At 41.9% G+C, this 22,062-nt stretch overlaps 1 protein-coding gene across 1 annotated transcript in view; it reads left to right on the forward strand.

The window, feature by feature from the left end:
- LOC136708758 (golgin subfamily A member 6-like protein 22) overlaps nt 1-22,062 on the forward strand; it is a 117,230-nt gene that overhangs the window by 59,642 nt on the left and 35,526 nt on the right. Inside the window, exons 12-20 of the mRNA XM_066683533.1 lie at nt 3,626-3,709; nt 4,296-4,463; nt 6,637-6,720; nt 7,097-7,264; nt 8,560-8,781; nt 10,906-11,136; nt 11,401-11,631; nt 13,110-13,232; nt 15,088-15,304. Coding sequence (XP_066539630.1) covers nt 3,626-3,709; nt 4,296-4,463; nt 6,637-6,720; nt 7,097-7,264; nt 8,560-8,781; nt 10,906-11,136; nt 11,401-11,631; nt 13,110-13,232; nt 15,088-15,304 — 1,528 coding nt within the window. The remainder of the gene's footprint in view (nt 1-3,625; nt 3,710-4,295; nt 4,464-6,636; nt 6,721-7,096; nt 7,265-8,559; nt 8,782-10,905; nt 11,137-11,400; nt 11,632-13,109; nt 13,233-15,087; nt 15,305-22,062) is intronic.

The raw sequence follows: 22,062 nt of genomic DNA on the forward strand, positions 1-22,062 counted from the left end.
AACCATGGCCGAAGTGATAGAGTGATGGGGCAGGGGGAGTGTTGTAGAATGACTTTGCACTTATTCTCAGATCCTTTTCAGCCCCTCTCTCCCTCTCTGCCGCTGAAGATTCTCCTCAGACTAAATGTCGCTTCACCTGATATCTCTCCATGAGGTCTTGATAAAGGAGTGCTTCTTTTTTTTTCTTTCTTTTTTTTGCCATAAATATTCAATGTGTTTGACAGTCGCTCGATTTGTTTGTTGGTTGGTTTCATATCACACTTATTCCCCATCTTTTTCTCTCTGTTCTCTTTATGGAGCGACTGCACGTCAGTTGGGATTCTCTCTCTGTCAGCATTTGAAGTGGGGTGTGGAGGGGTGGGGGGAGAGGGGGCACACGGAGGAGAAGGGGAGGAGGGAGACAGATACGCAAGTGATTGATTTAAAAATACCTCCTCCTCCTCCTTGATTTGAGTGGCTTTCTGTCCATAATGCGAGTCTTTTTCTTTTCTCTCTCTCTCTCTCTCTCTCTCTCTCTCTCTCTTTCTCTCTCTCTCTCTCACACACACACACACTTTCGTTTTTTTTTTACCCATGAGTTCCTGTCTAAAAGTTGGGAGTGATGGACCCAGTTGGTGGGTGGTTGAGATGTGTCTGTGCTGCTTGTGACATTCATTCCTTATGTGTGACGTTCATGCCTTATTCCTTAGGTAAATAATCAACAAAGTCTGGAGTCTTGTCACTGAAGAAAATGGCAGGCGCGCAGCTTATGAAGAGTGCGGTTTATAGACCTATTCCACATTCCCTCTATTATACTCCTAATGCATCTGCACTAAAGCACAGTAATGCGATTCCAGATATCATTGACCTTTATATGGAAGGTGAATGCTTTGCAGCGTTGGTCTGACCAAACAACAGCAGCCCGAGCATCCTCACATAATTTCTTCCTAGTTTCCTTCTCTCTCTCATTTTATTTTTACTTAATGCCCCTTTTGGAGTTACATTCAGAGATGGACTTTGTAGCCTTTGCCTTCTTAAAACCTCCCCCACACTTGCTGTGCTGTGTAGGACATCAGATCAGTACGGGGGTGTTTTTAGGGGTTTTTGAAATCACAGGGCTTAAAGGCTTTTTTTTTTTCTTTTTTTTTTTGGTTACAGATGGAATACACCAGATTTTCCACACCATATGTGTGCTGCACAATGCATTTATTGTTGGAAGGACTATGAAATAATTATGGTGACTTTTTCTGCCTTTTCAGATTTAATTACATCACTGTGCAGAGTAGATTCAAAGCAGAAATAGCTACTTTTTAAAAGCTTACTTCTAAATCAATCACAGAACTTGTGCTATTTATCTCTGGGTCTAAATGATCCCTGGTTTGACATTTAGCGTGAGCTCAAGTGATCACAAATTTGTGATGGAAATGTGGTGTATAACCAAAGTATAATGCCACCATGCTCGCATATCTAATGACCTATAAACACTGCTTTGCTATTATTGATTTGTCATGAGGCTGCCCTGGAGGCATCAGATGAGCTCATCGTATTTTTATTTTTTTTTGGTCAGTTGCACTATAAAAAGATGATTTATTTATCTGTTAATTTCTCATTCAGTCAAATATCTGGTTTTCAGACACGGTTAATGTCAGTCTCAGTGCAATGGTGCGATGCATCAGATGTCAGGTTTGTGAGACTCTGCCACAGTGAGCTGTTAAATATACTCTGGAAGGTGTGGAGCGTGATGTATTATGCATGCATGAAATGTACAAACACAATGGAATTATGCACCGCTGATATCATACACTTCTCTCAAGAGCTTTTTTTTGATGCTTTCTGAAATATTTTAAATGCTGTTTTGCTTATTCACCCCCTCCTCTTTTTATTATTTATTTATTTATTTATTTTTTATCACTGATGGTGTGTTCACAGACATACAGAATTTGCCACACACACACACACACACACACACACACACACACACACTGCCCCTGGTCTGAAAACAAGTACAGTACAGGTGGACTTTTTTTCGCCAAGTGTACAAACACTGTAAAGAAATGAACCAAGGTATTTCAGTTTAAGGTGTTAATTGTCCACACGTATCAGTGTAACACGCAGTGACATGCCACAGTATCAGTGTTACTGCAGTGCAGAGGATGACCCACCACGCAGATAATAGCTGTGAGGGTCCTGACCGTTGGTGAACAGGGGACTAATAAAGTATATGTCTTCGCTGTCCATTGTCCATTTTTAATGAACTACTCCATATGAACTAAGCAACTGTCCGTCACAGTGTGTGAAAATTCCATGATGAATGAACCAATAGAAATGCCCCATAATGAAAAATCATTTAACATTGACATGCATTGAAAGTAAATTTTTTTTTTTCTTTAAACTGTAAAGATGCTATTTTTGGAGATACATGTTTTTCATTGGACAGCGATGATATATAATAGATATAATAACATATAAATCATTCCATGCTCCATTCACAATGTATTAGCCATTGCACATTATAATATATATATATATATATATATATATATATATATATATATATATATATATATATATATATATATATATATATATATATATATATGTGTGTGTGTGTGTGTGTGTGTGTGTGTGTGTGTGAAAAATATGCAATGACTAATCCACTGTGAATGGAGCATGGAAGTCCCTGCCTCCGTTGCTTAGGGTCAGTGTTGAAGGCATCGAGTCTGGACAGATGGCCAATACAAAAAACATTTAAGCCTGGTTCTGATTGATCCTGACAATGTTTGCATAGGCCACAAAAGCAATTATTCTCTGAATATAGCTTCGAACAGGCGTCCAGAAACACAGAGCAATCCACTGACGCTGGGCGCAGGGCTATTGGATGACAGGTCAGCCTTTAATGAAGGAGAAAGCGAGGTAATTAAATCTGGACGTGCTTTCGTGTGGCTGAACGGTCACTCCCTGGTCAGGAGTGGGGGAGGGTGGATGAGAATGGTCCAGCATAAAGTTGCAGTTGCCCCATGCTCTGTCATTTGAGACTGTTCTTCATGAGTGCAGGGTGAAGGGCAAGGAGCTATCTTAACTCCATCAATCCTGCGGACAGTTACAAATGACCTTTCACTTTCCACAAGACGCGCTGTACGCCGAACGGGAGGGACACATTTTTCTGTGTTTCAGACGATTTTAGAGCTGTCATGCTCAGAAAACCGGGACCGTATTCACAGGAAATGCTCCGTTCCCTCTGCGTGCTGCACAAAACTAATATCTCATTTAAAGAAAGCGACTCGATTTTGGCCAAAAGCCTGAGATTGAAGATGCTACCGAGAGAAGAGATGAACTCCCGGCATATAAAGAGCCTGATTACAGATCCGAGCGAAGAAACTCAAACAATAGCAGATCCCTTTTGTAACAACGCATAACCCAGAATGCCTCCTACGCCACACCGCAGCCTCCCAAGGAAAGTGTAATCACATTTTATTGTGCTCATTAAATGAACATGAATGGCCTAATTTGTAAAAAAGGGAATTATGCATGAATGTAAAAAAATCCAGAAAGTAATATTAATTTGAAAGAATCTTATTTTGTTAGGATTGACTGATTCCATAAAATTATAAACGCGGCTCTTGTCCTTGGCTTTTGTTGTTTACAGATCCACAAGAGGGAAAACAAGCTGTCCGTGGCTCACAAGCAATTACAGGAGGCCAACAAACAACTGTCTGACCGTAAAAAAGAGGCAAGTGCTGTATACATTGTCTGAGCAGTCATACATTCAAACACCACCCCCATCTCTCTCTCTCTCTCTCTCTCTCTCTCTCTCTCTCTCTCTCTCCTTTCTCTTTTGTTAATATTAGTGATATTTAATGGAAAGGGCATTATCTGCATTTACATTTGTCTTGATCAAAGTTAATCCGAAAAACACTCTTTTAAAATATGTTCTGATCATAGTCTGGATTTCTCTCTTTAATCTTTTTTTTTTACACCTTACTGATTTAAATGTGCCAAAAATTACACTTAGGAAATCTATCACTGTGTATAACTTGGCAGTAAATGACGATTACAATTAGCTTTTTTTATTCATTTATTTTTTTTATATTTATTTTTTTATTATTTGAGCTGAAAAAATATATTTTATGTAAAACTCCCATAATCCTGTTATTTGAATGTAATGTGTACATTCAGTGAAATTAAGCATTGAAGTAAAGAGGACTAAACAACATCTGACATTGAACAAGTTTCTGCTTTAGCTTCAAAAGCAATAAAAAACTGCTTCTACACTTTGCACTCTGCTAACTTTTATGATGTGTACTGAAATATACCAGTGCTTGCAAATGCAGAAGGACCTGGAGAAGCTGCAGGTGGAGAATGCAGGGCTGGCCATTCAGCTGAAGGAGAATTCCCAGGATCGCCAAACTCTGACCACTGAGAAGCGGAAGGTGGAGCAGGAGCTTAGTGTAGTCACTGAAAAACACAGAGCCGTGCAACAGGAGGTGTGCATTCATGTTTACTGAGACAATATTTATCTGATGAGGTTGATCATGTGATCAAAACAGTGTGTTGGATTTCAATAGCTACGTACTGAGATTGAAATTACCTCACATCACTTATGCAAGAAAGACAACAAAAAAAACAAACAAAAAAAAAAAAACAAAACAAAAAAAAAAAAACAGAAAAAAGACCGCCGGTGATCCAGTTGTGTATTTTACTGCATTATTTTGAACAAAATAAGGTTTGTTCATTGGATTTTGTGGATGCTTCAGTTCAACGTATCCACCCAAGAATCATATATCATTAATTCATTCATTGTCTGTAAGTGCTTATTCAGTTCAGGGTCACGGTGGGTTCCCGGAGTCTACCCGGAATCACTGGACGCAAGGCGGGTACACACCCTGGAGGGGGCGCCTGTCCTTCGCAGAGTGAAACACACTCACACATTCACTGACACACTCACACCTATGGACACTTTTGAATTGCCAATCCACCTACCAACGTGTGTTTTTGGACCGTGGGAGAAAACCGGAGCACCCGGAGGAAACCCACGCAGACACAGGGAGAACACACCACACGCCTCACAGACAGTCACCTGGAGGAAACCCACGCAGACACAGAGAGAACACACCACACTCCTCACAGACAGTCACCTGGAGGAAACCCACGCAGACACAGGGAGAACACACCACACGCCTCACAGACAGTCACCCGGAGGAAACCCACGCAGACACAAGGAGAACACACCACACGCCTCACAGACAGTCACCCGGAGGAAACCCACGCAGACACAGGGAGAACACACCACACGCCTCACAGACAGTCACCCGGAGGAAACCCACGCAGACACAGGGAGAATACACCACACTCCTCACAGACAGTCACCCGGAGGATACCCACACAGACACAGGGAGAACACACCACAGTCCTCACAGACAGTCACCCGGAGGAAACCCACGCAGACACAGGGAGAATACACCACACTCCTCACAGACAGTCACCCGGAGGAAACCCACACAGACACAGGGAGAACACACCACAGTCCTCACAGACAGTCACCCGGAGAGGGAATTGAACACACAACCTCCAGGTCCCTGGACCTGTGTGACTGCAGCACTACTTGCTGCGCCAATCATAGATCAGTACGTTTCAAATAGATTTAAAATAAATAGTGTAGAAGAAATAGTACGAATATTTCTCAATTAAAGTCGGAACAGAAAATTTAATTAAGATATGATGTTGAATTTTGCCCACCTGGTAGCGCATCGCTGTTATTATTTAAAGGCGTAGTTTATGATTGTAGAAAAAAAAAACAGACAAAAAGCCCAACAGCAACAACAAACAAATAACACTTTTTTTAAAAATTCAGAAGATGTTTCCTCACCATGTGCTAGCTCTCCGGTCTGTTTGCGTGCTGGGAACCGGTCTAATATATTAACGAACCCCCAGTGTCTGTAAATGAATGAAAAGACAGACAGGCTCCGTCCAGTATGCTAGTCTTTCTCTCTCTCTGCTTGTGGCAGAGGCATCTGGAGTTGTTGTAGACAACAGAGAGGACTCCAAAAATTGAAACGCATGAACCAAAATGAGGATTACTCTATTAATGGTGGGTAATATTGACTTATTTTTGCTGTTAGAATCTTTTCTTTTTTTTAGAATTACTTTATTGGCCACTGTGCTTGCACACCAAATCCGTGCAGTGAAACACACATTTACACACACACACACACTGGTGAACACTAGGGGGCAGTGAGCACACATGCCTGGAGCGGTGGATTCGGATTCGGTGTATCACTTAAGTTGGAAATGCCTCCAAACTCGGGGTACGGTTAACTGTACTACCAAAAGTGTGCTACAAAACTAAACGACTCGAGTTACAAATGAGTTATTGTGGTAATTCAGTTTATATTTGTAACATTAAAAGACATGGAGCTTAGACCTGCCTTTAACTACAGTCGTGGACAACAATCAGATTCACTCACAGTCTAAATCAGAACTGAAAACTGATATGAATCATGTGTCAGCTCAGAAAACAATTATCAGCCCATTTCTATTTAGTAGTTAAGTTTCCTTGTCAAATCTCTGATATCATCCAACCACTTTGAATCACAGGTTTTCCTAGAAGAACTATTTACTATCTATGTTGTTTTGACATTAGCTGTTGTTGATGTCCAGGTGGCTGGTCGGGATCAGGTGATTCTCCAGCTGAGGATGGAGCTCAGAGTGTTGGAGGAGAAGCATGAGGGGGCACAGAAGGAGGTGAGAGAGAGCTGCTTCATTAGACGTATATTCTATATACGTTATGGCAAGCATTTGGTGTGGAGTTTCAGAGCTTTTCTGGCTCTCTTTTTGGTTGAGTGTGCAGTGTCTGCACTGTTTTGACTACTTGTATATGTTCATATGAGGTGCTGAGTAGGTCTAAGGTGGTGTTTAGAGAAGGAGGTTGGTGTCCTCCCTGACCCTCCTGCAGCCATTGCCACCCATCTGTTTACTGACTCATGAAAAATGCATGAGTGTGTGTTTGGAAGCAGCAGAATAATTTTCAATATTTAGTCAGGCTATGAATATAGATGATGTTGAACTTTGGTGTATTGCGGCACTATATGTGTTTGTGTGTGTGTGTGTGTCTGAGAAGCTGGTGCTGCAGGAGGCTGAGGTCAGCAGGCTTAATGAGAGGGTCAGGAGGCAGCAGGGCCAGTTACAGGAGCTGAGAGAGATGTGTCGCAGAGGAGAAGCCCAGCTGGAGCAAAAAGAGCAGGACAAACAGCAGCTACAGAGTCAACTACAGCTCACACAGCAACAGGTTTACAGCATCTGTCTGTCACACACACACACACACATGCACACACACACACACACAACTCTACTCCCTGCTAGCTGAAGCACTCTAAAATTTGGTTTAATGCTTTAATTTTTATTTTTAGCATAGTAAAATAGTAATATTTACTCTCTGATATACACTGCTATTCAAACTTTATAATACTTTTCAAGAATGTATTAAATATATTTACAGAAAATAATGTACTCTTTGGGCGGCACGGTGGCGCAGCAGGTGGTGTCGCAGTCACATAGCTCCAGGGACCTGGAGGTTGTGGGTTCAAGTCCCGCTCCGGGTGACTGTCTGTGAGGAGTGTGGTGTGTTCTCCCTGTGTCTGTGTGGGTTTCCTCCGGGTGACTGTCTGTGAGGAGTGTGGTGTGTTCTCCCTGTGTCTGCGTGGGTTTCCTTCGGGTGACTTTCTGTGAGGAGTGTGGTGTGTTCTCCCTGTGTCTGCGTGGGTTTCCTTCGGGTGACTTTCTGTGAGGAGTGTGGTGTGTTCTCCCTGTGTCCGCGTGGGTTTCCTCTGGGTGACTGTCTGTGAGGAGTGTGGTGTGTTCTCCCTGTGTCCGCGTGGGTTTCCTCCGGGTGCTCTGGTTTCCCCCCACGCACCAAAAACACACGTTAGTAGGTGGATTGGCGACTCAAAAGTGCCCGTGAGTGTGTGTGTGTTTTGCCCTGTGAAGGACTGGCTCCCTCTCCAGGGTGTATTCCCGCCTTGCGCCCAATGATTCCAGGTAGGCTCTGGACCAACCATGACCCTGATGGATATGCGCTTACAGATAATGAATGAATGAATGAATGTACTCTTTAAGTCAAACAACATTTCTCTCTCAATCATTTGGGAAAAAAACCCAGACACCAAACAAATATATTTTAAAACTCAGCAACAAAATATAATATTTTAACCATATTTCAGTATTTACTCATTCATTCTCTGTAACGGCTTTATGAGGTTAAGGGTCACGGTGGGCCTGGAGTCTATCTGGAATCATTGGTCACAAAGCAGGAACACACTCTGGACAGTGAGCCAATTCATCACGTGGCATCACTCACACCAATTAACATATTTGCATAGTCAGTCCACATCAGGATGTGCTTTTGGGTTGTCGGAGGAAATCTCTGTATTTTATCAGTATAGTATCAATATTTACAATGTAAATATTTCAATAGAATCTCCAGCAATACATTTCCACCCCTCCAAAGTTTTAGAAGTCTTAAAAGTGGGTTGTAGTTTTGCTTTTCTCAGTTATTAATCAGATTCTTAACAAACCTGATTCCAGCTAAAGTGTGAAGCAGAGCGTCTGGAGCGAAAAGAGGGAGAACTGACCGCCTCACGGCAGGGGCATGCTGCTGATACAGAGCGCTGGAACCAGAGGAACCTGCTGCTTCATAAACAGCTCCAGCAGCTCCAGCAGGAAAACACACAGCACAACCACATCCTCCCAGAGCTTAGAGACAAGCTCAACCAGTCCCAGCATGCACTGCAGCTCAGCCAAGAGAAGGTAGGGTACGCTCACTTATTGTACCTTGACGTAACATGAAAACACTTCAACTCTGTTAACCTCTTTAAAAAATAGCAGTTCAAAAATACTGAGATATTACTTTTTAAACAGGTTATTGAATGCTTAATATGAATACTCTATGTAGGCAAAATATTTACCGATGCACGAAATAAGGGGGACATATGAAAAAAAAAACTAACAGAATGCAACAACAACAACAACAACAAAAAAAACAGGCTTTTATTGTCATTGCACAGCGGTATGACAAAATTTGGATTCTGCATTTAACCCAGGAGTTGTTGTTATTGTTATGTGCCTTGCTCAAAGGTACTTCAGCTGTGGATGTCGAGGGAGGATAAATCGCAGTTACTTCACTTCCTCTGCCCCCATTTTTTCTGCTGGACTTAAAACAAACGTTCAACATTTCTGTCCAAGCCAAAAATCTCTAAGCTTTAGCCCATGGCTGTAATTAATTGGTAGTGATCAGTTTGTTGAGCATTATTTATTTTCCCCTCACTGCTTAGCTGTGAGCATTTCGCAGGTGCTGGATGCTGCTGGGCGACTTTTTGACATTTTTCAGCTTCACTATAACTTCAGGTTTAAGTGCAGGCGGCATACAGCTGGATGCTTTTAACCTACTTTGTTTTGGGAACAAGTGTGCTGCAGTTTGTTCAGGACACAACCTTGAAGCTGTATTTAGGGCACTTTGGGTAACCTCTTTGGCTTAAATAGACGATCCTGGCAGAGGAGAAGTGCATAATTCATTTTCAGGGATGGAAGGCTTTGCCTGTCTGCAGATCACTGCTGCTCAGGGTGGGACGTTGGCACGCAGCGAGACCCTCATTATTCTGCGCAAAGCAGCACCATGTGATGGGCACAAACAGCAGAAAGATAAAAAAGGCCGGCAAATTTGACATAGCAGCCCCAAGGTCAGCCAGTCGGCCCTCTGTTAATAAGCCAATGGAAATGCCATTTTAATCACAGCTTCTTTATTACAGTCACAAGAGGAGCATATCAAAGTCATTATGCACTTTCTAAGTCATTTATCAAAAGGGTGGAAAGGAGAAAAGGCTTTTTAAAGCCATGAAAACATTTCACTGATAATGCTATAATGGCATCAGCTCGTGAGGTCATGAAAACAGGGCTTTCACTGAAGCTGGCTCGAATGTGAAATTGTCGCAATGAAATAAGTAAAAAAAAAAAAGTTGAATGTTTATAACGATGATTGTGTTTGACTCAAATATGCTTTAGTTGTGTTTATTTGTGTACTCTGGCTTTTCAACATTGATTTGCTTTCAGATGAGTGACTGCAAAGCAATACATCAGAATCTCTCAAGCCATGGCTCAGAACTTTATAATTGAATGCCTTTGTTAAAGGGACGTGCTGGCCTTAATAAGAAAAATTTAAGAATTACTGCATGGGTTGTATACTTGCTTTCCTCCTACAGTACTGCTACAATTGTGTGAATTTCCTGTTTAAGACAAGGAGTCTATGCCTAATGCCTAGACTCCCCACGTAGGGGCATCAAGACTCCCAGTATTGTGTTGCAGAGAAGTGAAACTGCATGTACGTTTGAGATGAGTTGTTCTGGTGATCTGAGGAGCAGGCGTCCACAAACATTTGGCCAAATAATGTACACACTGGACATTTCACAGGTGCAAGTGTTTCTTTGAATAGTTCATATTCTTGTGTCTTTTACCGGTGTATATCATGTAGAAAGTCCAAAGAGGTCAGCAGTTTGAGAGGGAGGAACACTCTCTTCTGGTGATGCATCAAAGACAAATCTTAACAAATATGGTTATATAAAGAATACACAAACCTGTTTAAAGCCACACTATGTCATTTTTTTACCTTAAAATTACAGCTTCAAAAGCATTGTGATTCTCCATTGGCCTGTATACGGGAGAGTAGGGCCTCTGTCATTGCTACTCTGGGTTCAGCACTTCAGAAACAGCACTATGTAAATTCGGGAGGAGAGTAGGACAGTGCTGTAAAAGCGAATTTCACTCTGCAACAGTAGCCCAGATGCAAAAATATAAAATCTTACCTAGTGTGTCTTTAACTTGAATGAATGTAAATACAAAATGTACTGATGAACCACTTAAATGAGCTGCTTTGCTAAGGTTGCAGAGTATGAGACTTTACTGAAGAAGTGTGACGGTGAGATAAAGCTGATGAAGCAGCATTTGGAGGAGGTTCAGAAAGAGCTGAGTGAGTGCAAGACCTCAGTCGAGAACCACCAATCCTCAGCAGACATCTTTAAACTGAAGTACATGGCAGCCATGGAGAAGGTTCAACAACTGCAGGCCCACAACCAGAGACTGGAGGAAGATGCACAGCTCTTTAAGAAACAGGTGTTTTTTTTAATTAATGATAGATCGAAATTTAGTAGATTATTGTTGAAATTACAGCACATGAGCATATGGTTACGGTGCCCAATGCTTAGACTCCACCTTAGGGGTGAAACTGCATGTACGTTTGAGATGAGTTGTTCTGGTGATCCGAGGAGCAGGCGTCCACAAACATTTGGCCAAATAATGTACACACTGGGCATTTCACTGGTGCAAGTATTTCTTTGAACACTTCATATACTTGTGTTTATCACTGGTGTTTATCAGGTAGAAGAGTCCCAAGCAGAGGTCAGCAGTTTGAGAGATGAAGTGTCCAGTCTGGAATGCCGCTACGAGACGAAAGCTGGACAAATGGAGCGCTGGGAAGAAGCAATGGAGCAGCTAACAGAGGAGCTTCTGAATGCCTTGGACCACCAAAGGACCAGAGAAGAGACAAACCTTCGGTGTGTGGAGGAGATGGAGAGATTAAAAGGAGAAGTGGCTGGTCAGCAAAAGCAGGTCAATTTCTCTGACACCTGAAAGCATTACCTTGAGCTTAGGGCTTGTCGGTGTAGTCTAACCTCTGTTTTGCTATTTTTTATTTCTTTATTACCATCCTCTTTTGGCAGATTATAAAAGGGAGGAATTTTTCATAAACATCCCATTTTGATTAGATTTGTAGTCCAGTAAACACTTGAAATCTTCCTGGGGAAAGAGAAAAGGCAAGGCTACTCAGAACAGTACCGAAAATATCCGCAAGCATTACTCACACCATTTGATGGCTAGGCAATTTAGTGTCTATATCAAGATTCATTAATATAAGTTAGCCAGTGCAGTTCTGCACAAGACATCCTGAGGTTAAAAAAACAAGAAAAGAGGAAAGAAATGAATGAAGAACCAACGATGTCACTTTTGTTTTGCATCTTTTTGAAGATATTTACCATGTCTGGCAACAAATGAATCATTTTTATTGCAGAGAAATTTAATTTGTATGAACTTAACTGCTGCCTACAAGGTCAGACCGGCGGAATGTAATTTTAATCAAATAAAATTTTATTTGTGTGTTATAAAAGAGTTACCGATTTGAAGAATGGCAGTATTTTGTTCTTTATTACATTCCATAATGAGTTTGATTCTCTTGCTGCTACTGAGGGATAGGTATCTGAGCGACTGGAAGCCTCAGAGGGTCTCAGCCCACAGATTTTTGCCTTTTTTGTTTGCCTTTTTCACTGAAGGACCTGGGTTCATCTCAGTTTTTCTTTCAGAGTTTGTTAGCACTTTATTTGAAGGAGTCATAAAAAGTATCGTATGCCATATGTCTAAGCACTGAATATTGTATTTATGCAGCTGTATTTATAAAAAGCTTGTGCCAGGAGAGTAAGTAAGAATGAGAAGTAAATACTTTTTCAAAAATTTTAGGAACCTTTCAAATAAAGTGATGGTTATTTGCTATAAAGCCTTATGGAGCTTTATTCCCATGTAGTGTGAAAATTTGTCATTTTATTGTCGAGTACAAAAGACAGGTAGGTGTCTGATAATTGGCCTTTTCATTCATTCATTATCTGTAACCGCTTATCCAGTTCAGGGTCACAGTGGGTCCAGAGCCTACCTGGAATCATTGGGCACAAGGCAGGAACACACCCTGGAGGGGGCGCCACTCCTTCACAGGGCAACACAGACACCCACACACATTCACTCACACACTCACACCTACGGACACTTTTTGAGTCACCAACGTGTGTTTTTGGACTGTGGGAGGAAACCGGAGCACCCGGAGGAAACCCACGCAGACACAGGGAGAACACTAATTGGCCTTTTATTATGTTTTATTTTTTGTTGTCCGGTTCTAAGTGTATTTATGGGATCTTGTTGCTTCCTGACAGTTACCATTTTGTGCTGGTGATATCAGTCGTGATCAGATAAAAGCTCACTATTTTAACTAAATGTGAATTATGTATCCTGTTAACATGTGTGCTAATGATGTACCATTGAAACAGATGTCTGATTATGAGGGGAAGTGTCTTCAGCTGCAGACGGACCTCACATCTTACCAGGAGGTCCACAGTTATTCCAACGAGCAATATGAAGCCCTACAGACACAGCTTGAACTCTCCAAGAAGGTACTTTGTGTCTTTTGCCTCTTTAAAAAATGTAAGCAATTTATCTGCTTTTCTTAGTAGTGGATTCATTAAAAGCTTCAATGTCAGAGGTTTGACCAATCAGAGCAGTTTTTGCCAGCAAAATATATAAATAAACAAATTAAAGAAAACCCCACAAAAAAGCCGAAAACCTATTATTTGAAAATACTCATGAAAAGTCTATCAGTATTTTATATGTATGTAAGTATATATAACTAGTAACTCTCAAAACCAATGTGTAATCTGCAGTACTAAAGCAATTCTACACTATTATACTCCGTTCTGGACCTTTGTTCTTATCAAACAAAGAGCGAGTTCTCTTCTCAAGTGTTTAGATTATCTTACCACTGCCAGCTATCTCTCCTGGCCACTTTTCTAAAGCCATAGTTCTTGCTTGACTTTTACTCACCTGCTGCACTGCACAAATAATTAAAGGCTTTAGTTAAATATATAGCATTTGAAGTCGGCAGGATCCACGATAACATTTACCATTATTCAGTCAAGCTTTGATTGCTCGACAGAAACAAATTAGAGCTGGGATTAATTTCCTGTGGAAAAAAAAAAAAGTCAATGCAATTGACTCCAATTACAGCATGAAAGGACACTAAATATTCAAATGAGCTGAGGGGATGATTGGCAGACGGACACAGAATGGAGGTGTGGAGCGGTGCCAGCGGAGAACGCCAGCCATTCACGGGCACCTGACGGGAAATAATAGCCTCTCATTCACAGTAGCATAGCTGCGAGCGCTAGACATGTGTTCCAGCTCGAGAACATGCCCCAAGTGGCTTGGTGTTTTGTTGTCAGGTCGCATCAATGCCCCCTGGCACGTTCTCGACTCTTTTGAATAACGGGGCCACATTAAGTCGCTTAAATTAACATGCATTATACATTATACATGCTAAGTGCGTTCAGGTTTACGCATACACACGTTCCATAATGGGCCGGATGCCCACATACATGAGTGTAATTAGGCTAATTAAATAATAATGGACACAAATGAAAATTCCAGATTGATAGTGCTGGGCGCACACTCTAGGGCCTATTTGTTAGGCCATTTCAAAACATAGAGGCAGTTCTTACATTTCAGTTGTGGAAAACACAGAAAACCAATGACTGCACCGTGAAGGACAAAGATATAAAGATGGAGCTTCTAGCCACTAACATGCAGAATAAAAAGTACTTAACCCTGCTGGTTTCCTGCAAACCCTTATGCCTTGAAATGTTCCTTTTCACATCTTGTTTAATTAAATCTCCGTCCCATTCAAACTAGAAATTCTGTCACAGAAGTTCACTTAATAACTAATCTGGTATTTATATTTTCGTTTATCCTTTCACGCTGTTGCTTATGAAACACCACTGAAACAACTTAACACACTGGAATGAAACACAAACTGCCCAGATCTGTCACATTAGCCAACAGACATTCTGTGAGAAGAAAGACTGTGGGGACAGAAGTAGTCTATCTTAAAAACCTAGAGGGCCAGGCTGTGTGTTCTCTAGACCTCCCATCCTGGGAAGGCTGAGGCATCACCAAGGACTAAAGTTGTGATCTCTTGATTATATGTGCTGCAGCACGTCATGGTGTGGTTACCCACCACATCATGTCTTCACAGACTTACGTTTGGAGTTGAATCTAGGTCAAATTTAATCAAATGTTTAAATTCCAAAATTGTTTGCTGTTTTTGTGTTGGGCTCTGGGGCATTCAGTCTGTTGTTCTGAAAATAACAATGTTCCCATTGCTCATCTTCTTAGACACATCTTCCGAATAACTTGGACTTAATTGCTGTTTTGGAGGTATCTAAGGCCGGTTACTGTTGTCCATTTGCATTACAGCAGAAAGAGGAGGAGGTGGAGCAGGTAAAGGCCAAACTGCAGGCCACGCTCCTGGCTCTCCACAGCAAGAGTAAAGAAGCACAGGAGATTTGTGAGGAAAAGCAGAACATTCTGGAAGAGAAAAAGCAGAATGAGGAGGAGAACAAGGCTGTGAGGGATCAGCTCACACTGCTGGACCAACAGCTTCAGCAGCTCCTCAAACTCTACACAGATAAGGGTAGGACTAACCACTTTTTTCGCTGGCCATCAGTGAACAAGCTATAGAGGAGATGCAATGCTGTTAGACTGCTATGTCTTAATTTCATGCATCTCGTGTTCCCTGATGATTTCTAACCTCCAAATGCTCATTGTGACCTTAAATTGAGCGTTTAGATGTGTTTGTGTAGGACTGGGGATGATAGGAACCCATTAGCTTTACACTAGGAGGATTGGCATTATAAGTGCACATAAATGTCCATAATGCTTTGCATTAGTGCTCTCTACAGATGCTGATGTGTTGTAGATGGTGGGGTCTGCTATATATTTGTGCTTCTGAAGCTAAATTTGCTAAATTAATAGATTGCCCCCATTCTACCACTTACCACAATTATACAGTTGTGTAATACTGTGATAAGCTTGTTGTTGCTTTATTTATTACAGTAACGTAAGGATAACTCTCCTTCAGTCTACATTACTGTGCAAAAGTTATAGATCTTGCTTTCATTCCTTTAAAGGCATAGTTCATGACTGTGATCAAAACAACAAGAGCCAAGAGAAACTAGGCACGCCTAGTTTGCCAGACCGCCATTAGCCATATAGCCATGGTCTATGCAGAGGTGATTCTGGTATTTCCAAAAACAGGAAAGCCTGAAATAAATACTATTCTGGAGAAGCTTTAGTGCTTTATATCAACGTCTTTGTTTACATGTGGTTTTTAATATGTGATGGTGTTGTACACCCACATTAGTGTTTTTCTTGTTCATTTTATTTAAAAATAAATACTAGATGATCTACCACCAAAGAACAAAAAGACCAATAACATTTTGTTGATTTTAAGAATCACACTTACTTATTTATTCAATGTAACAGGTTAAAGCACGTGAAGTTTAAGGAGGCTGTGTGCAGCTATATGGAGTTTTATAAACACACAAATGCCACAAAATGTCTCACCACCACTTTCCTGTACTATACTAATATTTCAGGCAAAGACACACACTCACATGAAATAGCACAAATTCGGCAGTCCTCCTCTCTCTCTGAGATATAATACGTGTGTGAATGTTGCAGCGTTCCGAGCCATCCCGCTTGTGAACTAACCAATGCAGAGCCGAGGCTCTTCCGACGATGGTGTTGTGCCAAACACAGCCCCAGAAACACACACAAATGGAGTATGTTCCTGTCTTATTTCCTATTATTGAGCCACAGTTCGTGATGAAGAACCTATTCTTCTTTGGTTCCACCTGGGAATAAATTCTTCTGGTTCGCAAAACTAGTTTATGTTGGTGGAAATCCGTCGAATGCTTCCAATTTTAGTTCACAAACTGGAATCTGAAATATGGCTGAACTAAGAACAGACAGAGTAGTAGCGCCACCCTAAGTTCTCTCTCTGTGAAATGCACGTTTCAACATTAGGAGTCAGTAAGTCAGTCAGTAAGCGAAAATGCCTCTTCTATGCCGGCCCGGTAGGTGGTCCGGCAAAAACACTTTTAATAAAATTCAGAAGATGTTTCCTCACCATGTGCTAGCTCTCCAGTTTGTTTGCATGCTGGGAACCAGTGTGATGTGTTTACGAATCCCTAGTGTCTGTACATGAGTTAAAAAACAGACTGGCTCAGTCCAGTTTGAGAGTCTCTCTCTCTCCCTCTCTCTATCTCTGCTCATGACAGAGGCATCAGAGGTGTTTTCAGACAACGAAGAGAACTCCAGATGTTGAAAAGTATGAACCGAAATGAGGTTATTGCTCATGACTGCTCCATAGGTGGGTGATATTGATATATTTTGCTTAAGGTGGAAATGTCTCCAAATTCAGGAGATGGAGTTAAATATTCAGCAAGCTGCGATGCAGTGTTTGTTCTGACACTCTTCTATCAGAGCCAGCATTGTCCTTTTATAGCAGTGTGTTACAGTGCCACTTTTGTGGGGTCAGACCAGACATGCTGGCCTCTGTGTCTCTTACCCATCAGTGGGCCCTGGGTGCTCATTGCCCTGTCGCTGGTTCAGTGGTTGTCGGTGTGAACATTTGTCCAGTGTGAACAGTGTAATAAAGAAATATGATTTAGTAAGAGAAAAAAAGATTACCTGCTTTACATTTGTAGCATACGGTATATTACCATGGATAGTAAGTTTGAAGCATATACTTTTTCATTCATTCATTATCTGTAAGCGCTTATCCAGTTCAGGGTCGTGGTGTGTCTGGAGCCCACCTGGAATCATTGGGCGCAAGGCAGGAAGGAAACCCTGTTGTCCTTCACGGGGCAGCACACACACACATTCGCTCACACACTCATACCTAGAGGAGAACACACCACACTCCTCACAGACAGTCACCCAGAGGAAACGCACACAGACACAGGGAGAACACACCACACTCCTCACAGACAGTCACCCGGAGGAAACCCACGCAGACACAAGGAGAACACACCAACCCCTCATATACAGTCACCCAGAGCGGGACTTGAACCCACAACCTTCAGGTCCTTGGAGCTGTGTGACTGCGACACTACCTGCTTCGCCACAGTGCATATAAATAAATAAATAAATACATAAATAAATAAATAAATAGAAAACCCATTGTGGCAAAACATACTTGATGGTAGAAGTCAATGGGATGGTGTTTCAGCATTTACCCACTGGCTTCTACTTTAAGTGTGTTAAGAGTCAATAGGTTTTTCAGTCTTTTAGAATCTCTTACAGTAAAACACACTTAGAATATAGCACACTTATAATAGAGGTCAATAGTTTGGTGCCGAAACACCTTCCCATTGGCTTGAATCAATTGTTGTTCTGCTCGTCATCTTGGCTCTTGTTATGAGCATGTTTTCATTCGATGGGTTTTCTGATCTTTCTAAGTGCACACATATTATAATCCAATACATAGAGAAAATGTAGTATCCTTTTAAATCCACAACCTAGTAACTAGTAAAGGTCATTGTCTTGTGGTTTTATACGAAGGTTTGTAGGTTTCCTGGATTTTCTGACTGTGTGTGTGTGTGTGTATGTGTGTCTGTTTGTGGGAATGAGTGAGTTACACTGGCATTAAGACACTGGGGTGTGTGATCGCTACCTCAGGCTCTTTATGTGGCTGATAGCCATGCCTCATTAGCAGCCTGCTAATAAAGTAACACAGTTGCGTCTGATGTGATGGCCTCCTGTTGTGAAGTCAAGCCACAAAAGAGCTGCCAGCTCTGACACACCACATGCAAAACACATAAACACATACACACACTCACACACACACACACACACACACACACACCCACACACACACACACAGGCTGGTTGGGAACAATAGGCCATCTTTATGAGATTTGGACCATTACAGTGAATCGCGTAGTTTCAGATTCCTCTCAAATGTCATTTTACGTGAATGAATGTCTGAGTCTCTTTTTAAAACATTTTAAAGGTATGGTAATACAGTTTTCTGCCCAATTTCTGTATGATTTGTGTGTGGAATAAGGATTAACATGGCCAGTCATTTCCCTCTCGCCTTTCCTTGACCTTGAGCATTAACACCTGCCCATTGACTTCTATTAGAAATGTTTTCTGGAAGCATGTGCGGTATTTATGAAGGACAAATTCCATATTAATACTCGTGATTTCGGAAGAGCAGGTGGGCACAGGGTTGGCGGTCGAGTGTAGCTACACGTTGGTGACACAGAAAGCCTTTTGGACTGAACTGAGTGAATCCTCATGTCAGTTTTGGTGATGTGCGTTTGATTTGATTTTTAAACATATATTTATTTATTTATTTATTATTTATTTATTTAGCCCTACCTCTGCTTTTATGGCCTGTATTAGAACTCAGAACTGTTGCTTGTGTGTGTGTGTGTGTGTGTGTGTGTCTGGTTTAGCTAAAGCTGACATGCCCCCGCTTGGCTGTACATGTTCAGTACTCACGCACAGGAACTGCATCTCACCTTAATGATGGCTGTGTGATGGCTTTGTGTGTATGTGTGTGTGTGGGTGTGTGAGTGAATGTGTGTGTATGTGAAGGGTAATGATGCGCTGCGGCGCTGGCTGGCTGGGCTGTCTGTGGAGAACTCCTCATTTGCAGTCTGGGAGGCCTTTGTTGTTTGGCGCAGGCCGTGTTGTTACGCACCCTGGAATGTCTCATTAAGAATTAACGTGGGCATCCTTAGTGGCGACAGGGAGAGATCACCCTCCGACACACACAGACACTCACACACACACACACACGCACCACTCCCCCCACTCCCAGGCAAACGGCCCTCCAGCCCGAGCGCTTTAATTATCAGGAGTTATCTATCCCCCTTTGTCCGCAGCGTGCTGGTTATGATCTGATTCTGAAGCATGTGGAGCTCGGCTGTCTGGCGGCTTCTCAGCCTCACCTGGCACCCTCACCTCCTCATTACACTCCAGCTTCCGCCCTGCTAAACACCTGCATGCTTTCTCCAGCTTACACAACTTCAGAATACTTTCAGGACTGTTACATTTTGGAGCAGGAACTATAGATAGTTTCTGTAATCAGTTCCTCTGTAATCTACACTGTGAGCCACAAGCTTTGATAAATATTTGATCAATTGATAAATAAATCCATCGGGTTTTCTGCGGTTGCTAAGCACTTATAGTAGCTATAATAATAACGGGGACCATTTTAAATAATCACGGTCAACTAATCATACCATTATTTCAACCATATTTGCTGTCACAGTGATTTCAGATTTCATTTTACTGGTAAAACAAAACTGTACAAGCATTATCACGTCTTATTCGTGTGTAGTGTGGCAACCTCAGGCATCCACTCTGCTCTACACCAGTAGACACTGTGGAGCAATAGTGTTTCTTTTCATAAGCTACATAAACTAAACTTCAACTTTGTCTGTTAATTCTAAAGAATTTTAATTATTTATTTATTTATTTATTTTTTTTTTTTTGGTGTCCGCTGCAGTGTGGGTCTCATCAGGTTGCTAAGGACGGCACCATGTCACCCGTGCCCAGCATCAGTCTGCCGTTTTATCTGCTCGCCCGCGTCTTCACTCCTGGGTGTCAAGGCAACAGTTTCAGTTGATGAGATTCCCACAGATCCCTCCCCCTCCTCCACCTTTATTTTTTTCTCGCCTCCGCCCGGAACTTTAAAGGCTGCTCGACAGTGCGCGGCATATTGATTTCCAGGGCCATTTCGAATGTAAAATGTAAAGATATTGGTGCTGTTTGATTGGAATTGGTGTTGACCAGCCATAAGTGATGGATTGCATTTGAAAAATCTGCTTCCCCTTTTTCCCCCCGAAACGAGGGGAAAAATCCAAGGGAGAAAAAGGGAAGATGTGCCAGGAACCATAAGGGTTCAAGTGGGTGATTGAACCATATGACGGCAACCGGACTGAATCAAACTATAAAACGAGAGCGGACTGTCAAGGAACCCTCACAGACTTCAACAACGGGGGGTTAAGAGACTGGCTTGCCCTTCAACCACTCTAGAAGAATGCCACAAGCCCTTGGCATGGATGAATGGAGTGCTCAAGCAAATGGAGCCCCTTGCCGTGCTTTGTCTTGCCCCCTTTACACACTTTCCTTTTTCGCGACACCACTGTTCTACAGCTAATCAATGAAGGACATTCTTGTTAGGTTCTGCAGATGGTTGTATAAATGAAGCTCACCTTGTTATTTCTGTGATTTGCTTCATTGTTTTTTTTTTTTGTAAATGCATATAGTTTTTTTGCATTAAACCGACTTGAACGATATGATTTACAGGATTCCTGCCCTGTCATTTTTTTTTCCCCTTTCCTCATTGTTAGTCTACATATGCAGTTTGGCCTCAGTGGCCCACACCGCGGCTCCTGGAGGTGTTTATTTTGTACCATTAAGCCGACTCTCTGCTAGAATAAGATGAGGAATAATGCATTATGTGCTGGAATATAACTTAATGTAGTAGCCCGCGCCTATCCCTGCAGAAAAGCCGGCCTCTGATTGGCTGGCGGTGACATGATTTACGAGGCTGTTGTGCGCATCAGCGGTGCGGGGGTTGCCATGGCGAGAGCCTCTTGGAAATGATACATCTCTTTCTAATTGAAGAATCCTTAGCCGCATCCTTCCTACAGTAAAAACGTTTAAATGCAAATGCTGCTAATACGAGGGAAAAGGTGAAAAATCTGCGCTTTTGCAGCGTGTGAGCGATGAAGGCTCAGGCGAGCTGTTGCGAGCCGAGTGAGTGTGATGTATGCTTCAGAGCCCAGTCCGTACGCTGCGGACACGGAGAGCCAAGACTTATTTATTTATTTATCATATTTTTGGATCCTGAAAGTTGAGGGGAATGTTTGAGGAAGCCTTTGTCCCATTTTTAAAAATCGGCCTCATTTGAAGAAATTAAGATAAAAAAAATGGCTTCTGGTAGTAATGATGCGGTCTGTTACAGGAGGCTATATATTTTCATTCTCTCTTTGTTTCTAAACGATGCTGTTTGTGCGCTAGCAGGGATATTCTATCCCTTTCACTGAGAGGTATAAATTTTAAAAGATGATGGAATTATCAGCGAGCTTTCTCAGGCCTGAAACCCGGGGAGTGGGCCGGAGCAAACTCTTTCCCAATACAACTAGATTACTGCAGATAATTGTGTTACACAGAGCATCGATCGAAAAATTGTTGTACTCCGGAAACATCTAAACACACAATTTCTGTGCTCTCTTTATTGCTCTCTATCCTGCAGTGGACCCCCTTTTGCCTTTTTGGAGAAGCACCTCTACTGATGAACAAAAAAATATGAATTATATATGTATTGTAATAAAAGAAAATCTTGGGTAGAAACCTCAGAGAAATTAC

Source organism: Hoplias malabaricus, chromosome 1 (assembly GCF_029633855.1).
Source record: "Hoplias malabaricus isolate fHopMal1 chromosome 1, fHopMal1.hap1, whole genome shotgun sequence".
NCBI lineage: Eukaryota > Metazoa > Chordata > Actinopteri > Characiformes > Erythrinidae > Hoplias > Hoplias malabaricus.